The sequence below is a fragment of the Macaca thibetana genome, chromosome 8, assembly GCF_024542745.1.
Source record: "Macaca thibetana thibetana isolate TM-01 chromosome 8, ASM2454274v1, whole genome shotgun sequence".
NCBI lineage: Eukaryota > Metazoa > Chordata > Mammalia > Primates > Cercopithecidae > Macaca > Macaca thibetana.
The window spans coordinates 22440265-22459822 of NC_065585.1; the positions used below are offsets into that span (position 1 = coordinate 22440265).

Sequence of the window (19558 nt, forward strand, 5' to 3'; positions counted from 1 at the left end):
ACTTCTGAGCTTCACCCTCAGGTACTGATTGTGTCCAAAATACACCAGGTTGGTAAGGCCAGGAAAACAAGACTTGAGGGATATTTTCTATAAACTGGAAAGACTTCCGACGTCTTCCAAAGATTATTATGGTTCCTGACTCATAATCCTGTGCTCCCAGGCAAGGGCAGTATTCCAGATATTTAATAACCAGTAAAGAAAAGGGCCTGAGTGATTGGAAGGAACTCCACATCAATCAGAATAGAGGCTGACTGTATCCAAAATTTTAGCTAAATACTAGGCTTATTCCCTATGTCTAGTGAAAAGAGCATGGGTTCTACAGTTGGTAAAGGTTGTGTTCAATCTTGGATGTCTCTTAGAATCCTTTGTTGCTCTGTGATTTGCTGAGCCTCATTTTCATCCTATCTAAATGGAGGGAATACTATATCCTTGTACTATTTTGAAGATAAAATGAAATGTGTTTCAGTTGTCTATTGCTACTATATAACAAATCATCCAGAAAGCAACAATGATTCACTATTGCTCATGATTCAGTGGGTCAAGAATGCAGGCAGGGCTCAGCTGGGCAGTTCTTCTGTTCTGCTTGGTATACGCTGGGAGTCACTCATCCAGTTGTGTCCATCTGGCAGCTTGGCTGGGCTGAGAGGTTCAGGAAGACCTCACACACATGTCTGGTACCTCCCTACTCCTTTACATGGCCTTTCTCCCAACATGGTGTCACGTCATTCAGGAATCTGAGCTGCTTTATAGCAAGCTGCCTGATATCTTCAAGTTTCACTCCAGAAATGACACTGTGTCATTTCTGTCATACTGTACAGGACAAGGCAAGTCATGAGGCCAGGCAAGGTCCAAGGGGAATGGAAAGGGATCCTACCTCTTGATAGGTAGAGCATCATATGTGTACAGGGAGGGAAGGAATCACTGGTGACCATTGCTGGAAGCTATCTACCCAAAATAAACCTTTGTGGCTCCAAACATTCTCAGACTAGTGTCCAAATTATTTGGCTTGGCATTCAATGCCTATGATTATCTAGTCCCTGCCTGTTTCTCCAAGCCTCTTTTTTCAGTGCTCCCTTCCTTGAAGTTTCCACTGTAATCAAATAAACCTCTTGCCATAATTCATTCCAGCTTTGTGTCTTTGCATATCTACTATCTCCAAATAAAATCCCCTTCCTTCATACACCTCTTTCTAACTCCGGCTTATACATAAAATTCTCCTCAGTGGTGCCTCCTCTGAGAGGTCTTCCTGACTCTGCTTCCACCTCACTTCTGTGCACTAACTTCACTTAAGCAAAGGTTTCATCTCTCCATATTCTTTCTTTCTTTCTTTCTTTCTTTCTTTCTTTCTTTCTTTCTTTCTTTCTTTTTTCTTTCTCTCTCTCTCTTTTTCTTTCTCTCTCTCTCTCTCTCTCCCCCTCCCTCCCTCCCTCCCTCCCTCCTTCCCTCCCTCCCTCCCATCCATCCTTCCTTCCTTCCTTCCTTCCTTCCTTCCTTCCTTCCTTCCTTCCTTCCTTCCTTTTCTTTCTTCTTTTTTTGTTTTGACAGGGTCTCTCTCTGTTGCCCAGGCTGGAGTGCAGTGGCGTGATCTTGGCTCACTGCAACCTCTGCCTCCTGGGTTCAAGCCATTCTTGTGCCTCAGCCTCCTGAGTAGCTGGGATTACAGGCATGTGCCACCACACCTAGCTAATTTTTGCATTTTTAGTAGAGATGAGGTTTCGCCATGTTGGCCAGGGTGGTCTCAAACTTCCGGCCTCGGGTGATCTGCCTGCCTCAGCCTCCCAAAGTGCTGAGATTATGGGTGTGAGCCACTATGCTTGGCTGTTTAATTCATTTTTAAATGAGCTTCTCCCACCATTTATTTATTGCACATGAATGGTTGGCTGGGACGGGGTGGAAAAGAAAAATGGCTGGCATTAAGGAGCTAAGGAATTGAAAGACAGGTGTGTTGGCTGTGTCATTTATGTGATTTTAAACTCACTGCGAATGATAAGGGGGGTTGTGAAGTGGCAGACCAGCAGCCAGGCACTGAAGTCATCAGTGAATTATGAAGAGGGGCTTGAGATTATGAGAAGATGACAGGAAGTGATGATGAAACTGGGTAAAGTAAACTTCAAAAGAGGTGAGGGTTTTGTTTGTTTTTAATGGAGCAAGGGGGAAAAATAGGTTGGAAGAAACAATGAGGAACACAAGAGGACACCTGCCTGTGTTAGTTTGTTCTCTCATTGCTCTAAAGAAATATATGAGACTGTGTAGTTTATAAATAAAAGAGGTTTAAGTGGTTCACAGTTCTGCAGGCTGTATGGGAAGCATGATGCTGACATCTGCTCAGCTTCTGGGGAGGCCTCAGGGAGCTGTCACTCATGGTGGAAAGTGAAGCGGGAGCAGGCAAATGAGATGGCCAGAACAGGAGCATAAGAGTGAGGGAGGAGGTGCCACACACTTTTAAATGATCAGATCTCCTGAGAATTCACCCATTATCACAAGGGCAGTGTCAAAGGGAGGGTGCTAACCCGTTCATGAGAAACCCACCTCCATGATCCAATCACCTCCCACCAGGTCCCATCTCCAACATTGGGGATAGCATTTCGATATGGGATTTGGGTGGGAACAACACCCAAAGTGTATTACTGCCCCACCTCCACCCTGAGGCTTAAGGGTTAGGGGAGAAAAATAATAATTTCTGCTTGAGAAGACTGTGGGACCATCAGGAACTGGCTCGATTTTAGTTAGTGGAGTAAGGTGACTGGAATGTTCAGAGAAGAGGTTGAGGAGGAAGGGGAGTTTGCTGGTGAAATCATGAGTTCCAGAGGGCTCTGTAGAAAGGTTCTGAGGGGAGATGAGGGATGGGAGATGGTTTTAATTAGCAGATGCATCAGCAGTATGAAAATAAGTGTCCGTATGATGATGGAGGCATGGTGGGTCACATCTGCAATCCCAGCACTTTGGGAGGCTGAGGTGGATGGATGATTTGAGTCCAAGAGTTTGAGACAAGCCCGGGCCACATGACAAAACCCCATCTCTACAAAACAGAAGCAAAAAACATATAATGATGGGACTTCCTATGGTTCCTGAGATAATTGAGGATGACAAGTGTGATGAAAAAGGCCTTGGATGTCTCTTAGTAGAGGATTGTTATTGGCTAAGCTTATGGTCCAGTGTTGAGCTGGGGCCACTGGGAAGCTGCTTAGTCATGTGGTGAGAATTGGGCAGGGGGCCCCGTTAGGCAGCTCACAAGCTGTGGTCCTTGCAGGCAGAGTTGGAGGATGGCCTGTCTCCCCTTAGGTGGAGTCATCAGGGCAGCTGGAGCCGTGGCTCGGTGAACATTATGTGGCAGCCGACTTCTCCTTGGTGGAAAGGAGCTTATTGACTTGAACGAAGGGATTGAAGGTCTGGGTGTCTCTGTCATGGTCGGAGCCTGGCATTGAATAATTCAGAATAGGGGCAATGATTTGCCTAAGGATAGATAGTTAATAAATGTCTGACCTGGAGTTCTAACTCAGGCTTTCTGAATTTGAGTTCATTTTACTTTTAGGACATTCCTCTAAGGGAGGGGGAAGATGAGGCTGAATGTAGGGGAGAAAGGTGGATGAGGCAGGATAGAGAAGCAGGGAGTTGGAAGGTTTGCTTGAAACTCCAGATAAATTTTAACGCATCTTAGAGCAGAAACAACTCTTGTCTAGGTTTCTCGGGATGTACAGAGAAGTCTAGCCTCACCATGGCACCTGAGCAGTGGGTGAGAAGTAGCTGAGGGACACATCTCAATGGATGAACCAGCACTCCTGATTCTCTGCAGCCTGCAAACGGGGATAAGAGGGGTAATGGAATTAGTAGTTCCTAGATGGTCCTTGAAGGGTGTACTGGGTTGACTCATGGCTCCCCACAAGGTATGTCCAAGTCCTAATCTTTTGTACCTATGAATGTGACCTTATTTGAAAATAAGTCTTCACAAATGTAATTAAGGATCTTGAAATAAAATCATTCTGAATTTAGGGTGGGTCCTGTATCCAGTGAGTAGTGTCTTTATGAAAAAAAAAAGAGGGGGAGATATGAGGCACAGAGACAAATCATTCTGAATTTAGGGGGGTTCCTGTATCCAATGAGTAGTGTCTTTATGAAAAAAAAAAAGGGAGAGGGAGATTCGAGGCACAGAGACACAGGGAAGAAGGCCATGTGGAGATGGAGGCAGACTTTGGAGTGGTGCTGCCATAGCCCGGGAAGGCCAGGAGCTATCCAAAGATGGAACTGGCAAGGAAGGATTCTTCTCCAGGGCCTTTGGAGGATCAGTGGCCCTAGCAACACCTTGATTTTGGACTTCTGGCCTCCAGAAATGTGAAAGAATACATTTCTGCTGTTTTCAGCCATGTAGTTTGTGGTAATTTGTTAGGACAGCCGTGGGAAAAGAATCCAGCAGAGGAGATGTGGAGCCTGAAATAACTGCTGGGTCAGCAGAGGCCTGGCTCAGTGCCGATTGTACAGAGACATCTCGACTGGAGGAAAGGGCCAGAACCACACACGTCAGCAGCAGGTGCCAGCTTATTGCCCCAAAGGATGGGGAGCGACTCACTGTGCCAGAGGAGATACCTGTGCTGGGTCCCAGAGACCAGCCCAGCTCGGCTGCCGCCTAGGGAAGATTCGCCTTCCAAGAAGGAGGTCTTACATTTGAGGTCTCGTCTCTAGCTACTGCAAGATAAAAGCTTTCCTTTGCACCCAGGCATGAAAAAACCCTGAAAAACTGAGCAATTGCTTCTCAGCAACTCAGCTTGAAAGAGTCTGTTTTAAACTGGAAGAGGTTGAGAGGCCTTCAGTTGGTGAGTTTATTATTTTCCCTTGCTCCTCTATGAAATGAGGCTCATGAAGAAGTGTAGGTCAGGTACAGAATATAAAAGAATCACCTTTCCTTTTTCTTGCGCAATTTAAGCGCACTCTCATCTCACAACCTCAAGCCCTTTAATATGGTAATGAGAGGCAAAAGGCATTTTAATTTGGAGCCATGTCGCAGTTTTCCAGCATGTGAAGAAAGCATCCTCAGTTGCCAAAAGGTCACGTGTGGGATTAGTTGCTAGGCTGTGGGATTACTTTTCGAGGCTTGCTGGGGAAAAGGGCAAAAGAGAAGAAGCGAACTAGCAGTCATGTGGCGTTTCTGCCCTGGAACTTAGGCAAATTATGCAATTGTCCTTTGCATTCAAATCTGTTCCTCTTCCACCGGATATTTTGCTGAGGGGACAAGTGAGATTCCAAAGCTCAGTTTGCTGAAGTGTGCAAAATGCTAATCAGCTTCCACAACCCACAAAGTGGCAGATAGGGCGTGCCTCCCTGGAGAAGAGAGGAGAGACTGGACTAGGAGCTGGGAGGAGTCTGGCTGACTCAGGGGCCCCAGACAAACGCACTTCCATCTTTTCCCGTTTCCATTGTGAACTCTTCCCCGTGGGCAAGGAGGGGACTCAGAACAACTGCGTTCTTTTTACAAAGAAAGATGGTGTGCAAGGGGGTCATTTACAAGAGGATCAAGGGTTTGGCTATGTTGGGAGATGTTGATTTTGATAAATGTTTCCATATCTCTACAAATGTGCCATTCTGAGTCTCCAGTTAGACTTGAAAAAGACTTTGGAGATCGTTCCCTGCACAGTGGCTCTGAGCCTGGACACCTAGGAGATGCTCAGTAAGTATTTGTTAAATAAATGAAGGAATGGATATAGTCCAGGCTACTCGGTCATACATCCAGTTTGTGGCAGATTTAGGTCTCTAAGGCCCAGTACACTAATCACTCAGCTGAAAGTTTTTGTTCTGTTCCATCTTGCTGCTAGGACAACTGTAGCCACCCAGAAAGATGTTTCAATGCTCTAGAAGGTTCTCTGGCTGAATGTTGCTATGATACAATCGTGCAACAAGCTGATGGCTCAGTAGCAAGAGCAAGTGCTATTTATGTTGGGTAAACAAGAAGAAACGCTGCCCTGTTTTTATTTGTTAAGTGCCCCCTTAATATTTGTGAGGAGGTGATCTTGATAACATTTTGAGAGAGTGTATACACTCACAAATTTTACCTTTTATGAACTGTAATATCCTATTGCTACTTGACTTAAAAATCTCTCCCTCCCTTTACATATATCCATATGAAAAAAAAAACAGCAGAGAGAAACATGTGTATAATATATAGGAGATATCTATCTATCTAGAAATATATGTATAATATATGGGAGATATCTATCTATCTATCTATCTATCTATCTATCTATCTATCTATCTATCTATCTATCTATCATCTCCCACTTATGACTTGGAAGCCCCCTCTTCGAGATGTCCTGCCTTTGCAGACTAAACCAATGTATACCTTACATGTATTGATTTATGTCTTTGCCTGTAACTTCTATTTTCCTAAAATGTATAAAACTAAACTGTAATTCAGTCCCCTTGGGTTTCTTGAGAATTCAGTCTCGGACTTTCTTGAGACTGTTTCCCAGTCCATGGTCAGAATAAACCTCCTTAAATATTTTACAGAGGGTTTTTTGTTGTTGTTGTTATCAGCACTCATCCACCAAGGAGGTCACCAGAAGCTTTGGTGGACAGTTTTCCTCCAGGCCAAGGGGATTCTAACTCAGGCATCTTCGTCTCACTGCCTGAGAGTGTTCTCTGGTGGAAGCATCATGATCAGCCCATGTGTTGGGGTTGGGGTAGAGATCTGAAGTGCCAGGGAGTTAACTCCCAGGAGAAATCTTCAAAGAAGGCAGGCAATTGGTGGATAAATACCCCAGTTTCTTCACCCCGATGGAAACTTTCTGAGGTGTATTCTATAGAGGCTCTCAGGGGATACCCAGGAAGCGTAAGCCCCAGTTGCCCACAGCTGTAGTCCATTTATTAATGCACCTTTGTGTAGCTGGGGTCTGGGCCAACTGCTTGTGTGGCTTATTTACACCCTCTGACCCTGTCAGTGCCTGATTGTGGATGTGCTGCCTCCGTGTGGCAGTGGATTGCTGCAGGGTTCCCTTGTCTTTTGACTTCCTGGGTATATGGTAGAACCCAGCTCATGATTGGAATCCAGCTCATGATGGGAATCCTGCTCATGATGGCTGCACGATCATTTGATGTCCATGGTTGTAGGCTCCATCTTAACTAGCATGTGAGGGATTATTTTTTGCATGGTGTGTTGCTCTCTGCTGTGAATAGCCTGGAATTGCCATAGAACTGGGGTCCCCAACCCCCAGGCCGTGGACCAGTACCTGTCTATGGCCTGTTAGGAATTGGGTTGCCCAGCAGGAGGTGAGTGGCGGGCGAGTGAGCATTACCACCTGAGCTCTGCCTCCTGTCAGATCACTGGCAGCATTAGGCTCTCATAGAAGCAGGAACCCTGTTGTGAACTGCACATGCAAGGGATCTATGTTGCACACTCCTTATGAGAATCTAATGGCTGTTGATCTGAGGTGGAACAGTCTCATCTCAAAACCATACCCACTCTTCCTCCATCCCCTGTCCTTGTTCATGGAAGAATTGTATTCCACAAAACTGGTCCCTTGTGCCAAAAATGTTGGGGACCACTGCCATAGAACACTGGAGTTTTCATGCAGTAATTTTTCTGATTTGATCTTCTTGTAAATCCTACACACATTTTTTTTTTCACTCCAAATACCTCTAGAACTTTGTGGATCAGGCCCCATGGCTGATATTTTTTTTATTTTTGAGATGGAGTCTTGCTCTGTAGCCAGGCTGGAATGCAGTGGTATGATCTCAGTTCACTGCAACCTCCACCTCCTGAGTTCAAGAGATTCTCCTGCCTCAGCCTCCTGAGTAGCTGGGACTACAGGTGTGTGCCACCACGCCCAGGTAATTTTTGTATTTTTAGTAGAGATGGGGTTTCACCATGTTGGCCAGGATAGTCTCAATCTCTTGACTTTGTGATCTGCCTCTCTCTGCCTCCCAAAGTGCTGGGATTACAGGTGTGAGCCAACATGCCCAGCCTATGGCTAACATTTTAACCTTGTCACTCATTACAGTAATTGTGACCACTTTGCTTTTGATACTTCAACATTGCTACATGGCTTTCATTATTTTGAAACCCAATCAGTCCATTTGCTAGTAGGGGGTCTGTAATAGCATTAGCTGTGACCCACAGAGGATGACTACCACTGAACATTCCAGTGATGCTGGTGCCCCACCTCATGGACATATTTCTCATTACTGTGGTAAATGAGGCACCCTCTGGGCCATCCCATGGAGGACATCACTGGCTGGTGGGTTTTCCAGCCTTAAGTGGTATATTAGTTACCTATGCTACATAACAACTTACTGCAAAATTACCAGTTTAAAATAACATACAGTTATTTTCTCACAGTGTCTGGAGGTCAGAAGTCTGGACATGGCTTACCTGAAGTCCTTTGTTTGGGGTCTTATAAGGCTACAGTCAAAGTGTTGGCCAGGCTGTACTCCTAACTGGAGCTCAGGATCCTCTTTCAAACTCATGGGATCCTCTTTCAAACTCATGGCAGCATTCAGTTCCTTGTGGTTGTAGGACTGAAGTCCTTGTTTTCTTGCTGATGGTCAGCTGGGTGCTGCTCTCAATTCCTAGAGGTGATCTGCAGTTCCTTCCTGCAGGGCCTCTCACAACATGGCAGCTCACTTCTTCAAGCCAGCGGGAGAATCTCTCATTCCAGGATGCCAAGCTAGAGTATTGTGTAATGTAACATAATCACAGAATGACTATCCCATTACCTTTGCCAGACACTATTGGCTAGAAGTAAGTCACAGGTTCTGTCTGCACTCAAGTGGAGGGATTATACAAGGGCATGGCTCATTGAGGGTCATGTAACGGTGTGCCCACCACAAGGACTATAACAACACCACACACTTCCTTCTCTGAGCCTTTTGACCCTTTCCTCCACTGTCTGGAGGAAGTTCTGGCGTTTGTGTCTCACTTAGGATGAGCCATCAATTTCCTCAAGCTTTCAGGAGCCATCCAAGATGCAAATCAACACCATCTCCTGTGGTTACCAGAGTGTTACATCATTTTCCCATATCAATAAACTTTCTTATCCAACTTTATATTCTGTCCCCTTGATCCAGGCCCTCGGGATCCAGTCCTATACAGACTTTCCTGGCTCCTGGTGATGCATCTTGGTGAGGACTAGCATCTTCTTTGGCCTATGGTCCTTTAATAGCAGGCCTAGCGCTTTCCTGGATTTATCATGTTGTAACTCGACCCTCATTATTGTTTTGGTGGCCAGGAGAGGAGGTGGGGTGAGATTCTGAGGGGATCATTTGTTGTCTTGCACTTGAGGACCTCTGCACTTAAACTGTCTTCAAGTAAAGTGGTAGGGGATAGGGTGGAGTGCTAGCCTGTAACTCGGAAGAATGGTCTACTCTTTCAGGTCCAGGAGGTTCAGGAGGATCCTGTGTTTCAAAGTTCCTCAGTCCATTGACCCAGTTGTTTCCACCCAGGTATCAGGGTTCCATTCCTTCCCAAACAGAGCTTTAAGTAGACACTGCAGCCTTGCCGCGGTTTGGATGTCAACCTTCTGTGGAGTTCCACAACCTTATAATTAAGTTTTTTCTGTCCTCTGGCTGCAGGAGATGAAAGTCTCTTTGCTCGCTGACAAGGAAACCCTCTGACTCTCCTTCCTTACTTTTTAATAATGATGAATCACCTCAACATTTCATTGTCTTTCTGTAATGAATTTATAGCACCTAGCAGCAGCCATCTGATTTTATTGTACTTCTAATTACTACTTCAGTTGCCCTGTACCTCTTAATGCTTTATCTATCCACCAGCCAGCGCATTTCCTTCTGCAGAAATCTCATCCCATTCAGAACAGGTGACAGTTTCAACAATTGCAATGTCAACATGCCAGAGCTCTCAGTACTCCACCTACCACCAGTGATGAGGTACTTATTGCCAGCCAACTGATGGGGGATCCAGCTCCTAAAATTCCATTTTAGGGGACAGACATTGGCAGGATGGCAGAATAGAAGAGCCCCTAGCATCACCCTCCCACAAATGCAACTAGAAACTATTCAAATATAAGAATACCACCCTGATTTTACCAGAACTCATGGGGAAAGCAGAGAAACTCCTTGGGCCCACAGAATTGAGAGAAGCTGTGACTAGTAAGAGACTTGGTCATTTCGGATTGTACCACTCCCTCCCCAAAACCAGCATAATGACATTCACAGAAATTTTCCCTAGACCCAGAGTTTCCAAGGTGAGAGGAAGAAATTAGAAGTGGACATTTGATTTCTTCCCTGATCTGGGAATCTTATGGGAGGCCCACTACAGTCTCATCCCACTAGAATCATTGGGAGCTCAGGAGGGCTGAACTACCTGGGGTGAATTGGGACGGACAGAAGGGTGCTGATAGCAGCAACTGTCATGCAGCTCTTGGTGGCTACTCTGCCCTTTGATCAGTGGGGATGCCACTTTTAAGAGACTAATGGTACTGTCGTGCTACAGGGACACAATTTCTTGGAAGGCCCAAATCCCTGTATGGACTTTTCACAAAGCCCAGGTGTATAAGGTCATTCATGCATTGCTATAAAGAAATACCTGAGGCTATGTAATTTATAAAGAAAAGAGATTTAATTGGTTCACAGTTCTGCAGGCTATATAAGCATGACGCCAGTATCTGCTTCGCTTCTGGGGAGGCCTCAGGAAACTTACTCATGGCAGAGCAGGCACATCACATGGTGAAAGCAGGATAGAGAGAGAGAGAGAGAGAGAAAGAGAGAGAGAGAAGGTGTGGTGGGGAATGGGGAGGTGCCACACATTTCTAAACAACTGGATCTTGTGTGAACTCAGAGTGAGAGCTCACTTATCACCAAGGGCATGGCCTAAGCCATTCATGAGAGGTCCTACCCCATCCCCCATGATCCAAACACTTCCCACCAGACCCTACCTCCAACACTGGGGATTACTTTTCAAAATGACATTTGGGTGTATCACCAGGTACTAATGTGGAGCCTTCCCGTGGCCCAGAAACAGCTAAAAGTTTGAGATTAATTTCCAGTTCCCACTTAAATCTTCTGCAGACTGGGAAATGATATCACAGCAGCAATATAGTTTTGAGGAAACATTTAACTTTTGTTGTTCACTATAAGTCTTTCCCAGACTGGGAAACACTGGCAGTGTATTGAATTAGTTCCAGTGCAGTGTTTTAGTTCTGGTGCTCACCATAAGCCCTCCCCAGAATGAGAAGAAACAACAGGGCAGTGTGTAAGTTCCGATACTAGGTAGTAAGGGTCTAACACCACCAAATGACACCTGTAAAAAGCAGAAGAGATGACTGTGACCTCAAATGCATGGGAATCAATGTAAAGACACAAGAATTGGGAAAATTCAGGGAAATATGACACCGCCAAAAGAAACCAACAAAGCTCTAGCAATAGACTCAGAAAAATGGAAGAGGTATGAAATGTTGGATAGAAAATTGAGAATAATTCTCTTATAAAAGTTAAGAGAATAACAAGAAAATAAATACATATAAAAAACTAAATAAAATTTGGGAAACAGTTCAGGAACAAAAGGAGAAATTTGACAAATAATTAGAAACAATTAAAAATAAAACATATAAGGCCGGGCGCGGTGGCTCAAGCCTGTAATCCCAGCACTTTGGGAGGCCGAGACGGGTGGATCACGAGGTCAGGAGATCGAGACCATCCTGGCTAACACGGTGAAACCCCGTCTCTACTAAAAAGAAAATACAAAAAACTAGCTGGGCGATGTGGCGGACGCCTGTAGTCCCAGCTACTCGGGAGGCTGAGGCAGGAGAATGGCATGAACCCAGGAGGCGGAGCTTGCAGTGAGCTGAGATCCGGCCACTGCACTCCAGCCTGGGCGACAGAGCGAGACTCCATCTCAAAAAAAAAAAAAAAAAAAAAAAACATATAGAAATCCTAGAAATAAAGAATACAATAACTGGGCTGGGCATGGTGGTTCACGCCTGTAATCCAAGCACTTTGGGAGGCTGAGGCGGGTGGATCACTTGAGGTCAGGAGTTTGAGACCAGCCTGGCCAACATGGTGAAATATTGTCTCTACTAAAAATACAAAAATTAGCCAGAATGATGGTGCTTGCTTGTAGCCCTGGCTACTGGGGAGCCTGAGGCAGGAGAATTGTTTGAACTTGGGAGGTAGAGGTTGCAGTGAGCCAGACTGCACCAGTGCACTCCAGCCTGGGTGACAGAGAAAGACTCTGTCTCAAAAAAAAAAAAAAAAAAAAAAAAAAAAGGAAAGAAAAACTCATTAGAAAGCACCAACAGCAGATTTGATCAAACAGGGGAAAGAATTAGAAAGCTTGATGAGAATATATGAAATTGCCCAATAAGGGAAGCAAGAAGAAAAAAGAGTCAGAGAGGGTAAAAATGGCTTATGAGAATTACGGAATACCATCAAGTGAACTAACTTCCAAGTAATAAATATTCCTAAAGGACATGAGAGATAAAAGCCCTAGAAAGCATATTTATGGAAATAATGGCTGAACATTTCCCAAATCTGGAAAAAGATAACATCATCCAGGTACAGGATGTTCAATGGTCACCAAATTCAACCCAACCAAGGCACATTATAACCAAATTAGCAAAAATTAAAGACCAAAAAAGAATACTCAAATCAGCAAAAGAAAAGATGCATATTAGATTCAATAGAGCTCCAACATGACTTTAGCAGGTATCTCAGCAGAAACCCTGAAAACTAGGAGAGAATGGGATGCTATACTCAAACTGCTGAAGGGAAAAAAATTGACAACCAAGAATACTGTACCCAGGAAAGCTATCCTTCAAACAAGAGAGATACTTTCCCAGATCAACAAAAGCTGAGGGAATTCATCAATGCCACACCTGTCTTACAAGAAATGCTAAAGAGATTCTAAATGCTAAATGGATTCTAATGTGTAACAAGAAAATATCTGAAGATACTAAATTCACTGGTGAAAAAATAGACAAATTCAGAATACTTTACTATTGTAATTGGGGTAAGTAAACCACTGCATCTTATGTATGAAGACTAAAAGGCAAAACTATTAAAATCAATAATAATTACAATAATTAGTTAGGAGCTAGGCAATAAAAACGATGTAAATTGAAACATCCATAAGTCAAAATGTGTAGGAGGGGTGGTGTTAACGTGTAGAGTTTGTTTTTGTTACTTTTCTTTGCAATCAAAGCAAGGTCACTATCAGCTTAAAATAACCTGTTATAACTACAAAATTTTTTTGTAAGCCTCATGGTAATCACAAAGCAAAAACCAGTAATAGATACGCTAAAAATCAGTAGCATGGAATCCAAATATCCTACCAGAGAAAACCACTTTACCACAAAGAAAGTAAGAGAGGAAAACAAAAGGAAGAAAGGATCCACAAAACCAGCAGTAAACAAGTAGCATAATGGCAATAATATATCCTTCTTTATTAATAATGTCTTGAAAATAGATTACATTCTCCAATTAAAAGGGAGAGTGGCTGAATGGATAAAAAACAAGTCCCAATTATATGTTGTCTGTAAGAAATGCACTGCACCTATAAAGACACATACAGACTGGGCCGGGCACGGTGGCTCAAGCCTGTAATCCCAGCACTTTGGGAGGCCGAGACGGGCGGATCACGAGGTCAGGAGATCGAGACCATCCTGGCTAACACGGTGAAACCCCGTCTCTATTAAGAAATACAAAAAAAAACTAGCCGGGCGAGGTGGCGGGCGCCTGTAGTCCCAGCTACTCGGGAGGCTGAGGCCGGAGAATGGCGTGAACCCGGGAGGCGGAGCTTGCAGTGAGCTGAGATCCGGCCACTGCACTCCAGCCTGGGTGACAGAGCGAGACTCCGTCTCAAAAAAAAAAAAAAAAAAAAAAAAAAAAAAAAAAAAAGACACATACAGACTGAATGTGAAGAGATGGCAAAAGATAGTCCATTCAAATGGAAACAAAAAAGAACAGAAGTAGCTATACTTATATCACATAAAATAGATTTTAAACCAAGAATAGTTTTTTTTAAAAAAACCACAAAGATGACCGTTATATAATGATAAAGGGATCAACACAGTAAGACGATATAATAATTATAAGTATGTATGTATCTAATACTGGAGCACTCAAATATATAAAACAAATTTGAAAAGACCTAAAAGGGAGACTGACTGCAATACATTAATAGTGGGAAACTTCAACACCCCACTTATGGCAATAGACAGATTATTTTGATAGAAAATCAACAAAGAAACAGTGGAATAAACTGCACTCTGGAGTAAATGAACCTAACAGACATTTACAGAATACTTTATCCAACAGCTGTAGATTGTGCCTTTTTCTCAACAATGTATGGAACATATTCTGGGGTAGACCATATGTTAGGTCACAAACAAGTCTTAACAAATTAAAAAAAATCAAAATCATATCAAATATCTTTTCTGGTTACAATTGAATAACACTGGAACTCAATAACAGAAGGAATGTTGAAAACGGTACACATTCATGGGAATTAAACAAAATGTTGTTGAACAATGAATAGATCAATGAAGAAAGTAAAAAGGAAATTTAAAAATTGGTTGAACAAATGAAAATGGAAACCCAACATACTAAGATGATACAGCGAAAGCACTAAGAGAGGAGTTTATAGCAACAAACTCTTCATTAAAAAGCAGGAAGTCTTCAGATAAACAACCTAATGATGCACCTCAAGGAATTAGAGAAAGAAAAACGAACCAAACCCCAAATTAGTAGAAGGAAAGAAATAATAAAGATCAAAACAGAAATAAATAAAGTTGAGACCAAAAATACAAGACAAAAGATAATTAAATAAAAAGTTTGTGTTTTGAAAAGATAAACAAAATTGACAAACTTTTACCTACATAAACTAAGAAAGGAAAGATCCAAATAGATAAAAAATCAGAGGCAAAAAGGAGATATTACAAGTAATATCACAGAATTACAAAAGATAGTTAGAGACTATCATAAATAACTATATGTTAACAAATTGAAATACCTAGAAGAAATGAATAAATTCCTTGAGACATACAACCTACCAAGATTGGACCATGAAGAAATAAAAAATCTGAACAGACCAAAAATAAGTACTGAGATTATAGCAATAATAAAATATCTCCCATCAAAGAAAATTCCAGGACCTGACCATTTCCCTGCTGAATTCTCCAAACGTTTAAAGGAGAACTAATAGAAATTCTATTCAAACTATTCAAAAAAATTGAAGATGAGGGAATATTGAGGCAAACTTGTCCTATGACACTAGCATTACCTTGACACAAAAACCAGACAAGGATACAACAACAGCAACAACAACAGCAACAACAAATTACAGGCCAATACCCCTGATGAGCATAGATGCAAAAATTCTCAACAAAATACACAAATCAAATTCAACAGAACATTAAAAAGATCATTCATCATGATCAAGTGAGACTCATCCCAGAGATACAAGGATGGTTCGACATATGCAAATCAATAAATGTAATATATCAGATTAACAGAATCAAGAAGAAAACCATATGATTATATCAATGGATGCTGAGACAGCATTTGATAAAATCCAACATTTCTTTACAATAAAAATTCTCAACAAACTGGGTATAAAAGGAACATACTTCAAAACAATAAAGGCTACATATGTCATACCCACAGCTAACATCACATTGAGTGGGGAATAATGGAAAGCCTTTCCTCTAAGATCTGGAACAAGACAAGGATGCAGTTGCAATAGAGGATTTGCTCTATTGCAAATCCCCAGCAAGCTCTAGAGTTGGGATGGCCTTTCATAGTTGTCCTGCCTTGAGGTAAGGGGGCTGGGCCTTAGGGCCCCTGCACTGACCAGTCATTGGATATAGGTTGCCCCTAGGGAAGAGGCATAACCTGGGATGTGAGGCAGTACTTTTCAACCAAGGGCAATTTCCAGAAGGGGGTTCCTTTGTGATCAGTCAGTATCCAACTCTCCCAAATGCTAGGGTAGTATATCCTGATGGGGAAATCTGAGTCAAAGGTAATACTATCCACCATATCAGTGGTTGTCAACTGGGGGTGATTTTTTTCTCCCAGAGGACATTTGGCAGCATCTGGAGACATTCTTGGTTATCACAACTGGAGCGGGAGGGTTGCTCCTAGTATCTAGTGGTAGAGGATAGGGATGCAGCTTAACATTCTACAGTGCTCGAACTGTCCCCCACAAGAAAGATCTGACCCAAAATGTCAATAGTGCCAAAGGTGAGAAACCCCATGCTTTTTTGGGCCAGCTCCAAAATCAACTACTTGTACCAAAATCCTTATTTGAGGATCTGTGCTTGGAGGATCCCAAATTAAGACAAAATGGATATCAAAACTCCAAGAGATGAAGTAGTTTGCTTGGAGCTGCATGCTTGTGGGTGGCACAACAAGGTTGGATTGGGATAAGAACTCTAGACTTTCTGTCTCTTGAGCCCACATGTACATGTCTATTTGTACTATAATGTAGGGATGGTGAATGGACCAGTCTCCAGATCACACAGCACATGTAGAACTTGTTGATGGACTTGGTTAATTCATGGACATTTCTGCAAATTCTGGCTCCTTGACAAATTGGTTGGCTATTCAATAGTCATACAGTCATTCTCAACTGGGACTACAGAACGTGAACAATGATTTGTGTAACCTTCTCAATTCTCCTAAAGTTGGTACTTAGCTAGTATGATTGTAGATGCATAGAGAGAAGTTAATTCATTCCATACTGTGGCTGCCTTAGAGCTTTAAGGCAAATTCTCTTGCACAAACCTGATTGAGAATGGCCGAATGGGCAGAGATGTTTCTATCAAGTTACTGAGCTTCCACTTATTAATGTATTTTTTCATTTGATCATTTTTTCTCTTACTTATTTATTACTTCATTTAACAAGTACTTATGCTTAGCAGTAGACATTCCCATGTTGTAGGCATATTATTCTAGAATAGAAAGTGACTTGAGCTATCATTGTCAGATGATTCTACAAATGATGAAATTGAGAAATCCAGATAGGCTAGTAATTTACTCCGAGTCTTAGGGCTTATCCAAGACACAGCTGGAGTTAGAACCAGGTTCCAGAGGGAGACAGGTGTGCCTAGGAAAGACAACGTTGTGGTCCTTTATTGCAAGCACAGGAATATGTGACTAATCTTAATTTGCATTAATATACATCTCATATTAATATTCTCTGCTCACAACCCAGAGGTATGGGATGTAGCCTTCCCTTCTGTCAGTATTTCTCTAGAAAGCTGTGTGTCACTGGGAGCTGTGACAAATCAAAGTCCTGGCTTTGATTTGAGTCAAGGGAGCAGTTTAGATTCTGGAGTTCCTCTTCCAGCTGCAATTCAAGGTATAGGAATGCAAATGCTCCCAAATCTCTGGGAAATGAAAGCTCTAGCTTGCTGTTTAAGTAAGCAATTTGTGAAACTATCTGGTCTCCCCAAACATTAAGCCAGACCTTTGCCAACCATAATTGTAAGGAGAGAAGCCATTGTCAAGAGGACATAAATTGGGATTCTTTTCAGGCTTGGAGCCGTGACTAGAAACTGTGTTGCCTCCTCTCTCTGCCCTAAGTTCCTATGCAAACCTAATTTTCTCATTCTTCTGGGCCTGAGTTATGCACCTTTTGTGGCCAGTATAGTACTGGGGAGAAATCTGATTTATTTTTACTACCGTAGACCGAATTCATTCTGTTTGACTCATATCTGAATGCTGCCAATTCCCAATCTTGTAATCCAGTCAAGTGTTATATTATCGTTACCCCAAAGGTGGCTTTCCCTGGCATTTGGCCACTGGCCTCATGCCAGAGATTACCTGGAGTTTCAAGGAAAATGTTCCTAGTACCCAGCACAGGAAGTTAGAGGAGAGTTATTTCCATAGTAACCACACATGCCCCAAATTTACCACCAGTGACTTAAGCCTGAATTACTCACACTGTGAATCTCTATTAATACGTTTAACTTTTTCTTAGGTTTTTATATTTATATTAGGTAAGAAGTCAAGGCTGTGGGAGAATCCTGTTAGCACTTGCTCTCAGGGGGAACAAGAGGGCAACATTGGCTCAGGCAAATGACAGGGTTGTGGGTGGACCTGGCTTTAGTAATAATTGGAATCAGGAACTGGACAGCTCTCAGCTGGGTCTGGCCAGTGCATATTTATTAGGGGTAAAAAGCTTCCCTGATCCTGGTGCATCCATATTCATGGAGGTGGTGCCACTAGGCTAATGCTCTGCTTTTCCTCTTCCATTCCCTTTGCAGGGGAGGAGGGTGACTTATCTTTCACGGTAAATTGTGGGAGAACAGAGTGAGCATTATTCTCAATTCAGCTTTTTCCTCTACTTAGAGTCCCAGGGAAGATGGCTCTTTTCTGCCCTCCCATGTACTTGGGGTAGGTCTGTGGTTTTCCCATACCTCTTAGGACTAGGTGGAAAAGTCTTTCTAACTTTGAGATTTCTTTTTTTTTTTTTTTATTTTATTTGCATAACAAGTTTATTTCTTTTAAAAGGCATATAGACAATAAACAAAGTAAATATTTAATCAGATCTTAACTTCTGTACTAGAATTGTTCCGTTAAGTTCTAGTCTGTAAACACTTGTAGTTCAATAATCATCATCTTCATCAGAGTCCATTACTTTTCTCCTGTTGAATTTCACTGTTGTCGTCTTTTCTGTTTGTTGGCTTACTTTTTTAAGGATTTCTATTAAACCTTGTTCTGATACCTTCTCACTCAGTTGTCCATATCTTGCCATCTGTATGAGGTAATTCTCCACTGCTTTAGTTTTTTCAGGCTTTACAAGTGCTAAGTTACTTAACCTGGCCCGGGCCGACTGATCCAGAACTTGGGCTAAGATACTGTTTCTCATTTCTGCTTCCCTGTGCTTTGCTTCCTGTTGGGCCGCATCGCCAGGATCCCCATGCTTGGCCTGCAGCTCGGCCAGCCTCTGTCTCCTCAGCGCCTCAAGCTCCTCGTCCGCCATGGTGCGGCGTCAGCGGTGGAGCAGCCACGGACACTCCCACAGCCCCTCGGCGCCAGCTCGGCCTTGAGATTTCCTATTATTTATTTCTTATATGTTCCCACAAATGGAATCCATATTCTCTAGCAGCACCTCTTGCTAGTAATAAAGGTGACATTTTGGCCTCCATAGGTCTGATTTGTCTGTCTCTCAAATTATTTTGGACTTGGATGGGGGAAAGAAGAGTTATTTATCAGGCCCTCTGCAATCACATCATTAATTCATTCAGCAATTGTTTATTGTGTGATCATTACATATCAGGTGCAGAGAGAAAAGAGATGGTTTCTGTCCTTGAAAGGCTCACAGTGTAGTGAGAGCTGCCTACTGATGTATCTCCAGGGCTTAGTCCTCTTGATAAATGAAAGAACAAAGATTCTGCATTGTAATGCTGTCAGTGTGCAGAGGATGCTGTGCTGTGCTATCCAGATCTCCCTTTATGATTCAGGCATTCTGTCCTCCAGTTGCTGGGAGTGTTGGCTGCAGATGGGTGTCAGTTGAGTTTCTCTCTAGGAATTGCCCTAGTTAGAAGAAAGCAGCCTCACCCAGGAGCATGTCCTCTCCTCAAGGGCAGTGTATTTCAAAGTGGGACACTCTGAA

The 19558-nt window shown here is 42.8% G+C and overlaps 1 protein-coding gene across 1 annotated transcript; it reads right to left on the reverse strand.

Annotated features, from left to right (window-relative positions):
• Nucleotides 1-18423: 18423 nt before the first annotated feature.
• Nucleotides 18424-18997, reverse strand: LOC126960627 (programmed cell death protein 5). Its single transcript, XM_050800300.1, has one exon. It carries the CDS (start codon nucleotides 18923-18925, stop codon nucleotides 18548-18550), a length of 378 nt encoding a protein of 125 aa, XP_050656257.1. The 5' UTR covers nucleotides 18926-18997; the 3' UTR covers nucleotides 18424-18547.
• Nucleotides 18998-19558: the final 561 nt, after the last annotated feature.

Bases quoted from the DNA above. Each gene is read 5' to 3' on its own strand.
- LOC126960627 (XM_050800300.1), bottom strand. From the start codon at position 18,925: ATGGCGGACGAGGAGCTTGAGGCGCTGAGGAGACAGAGGCTGGCCGAG.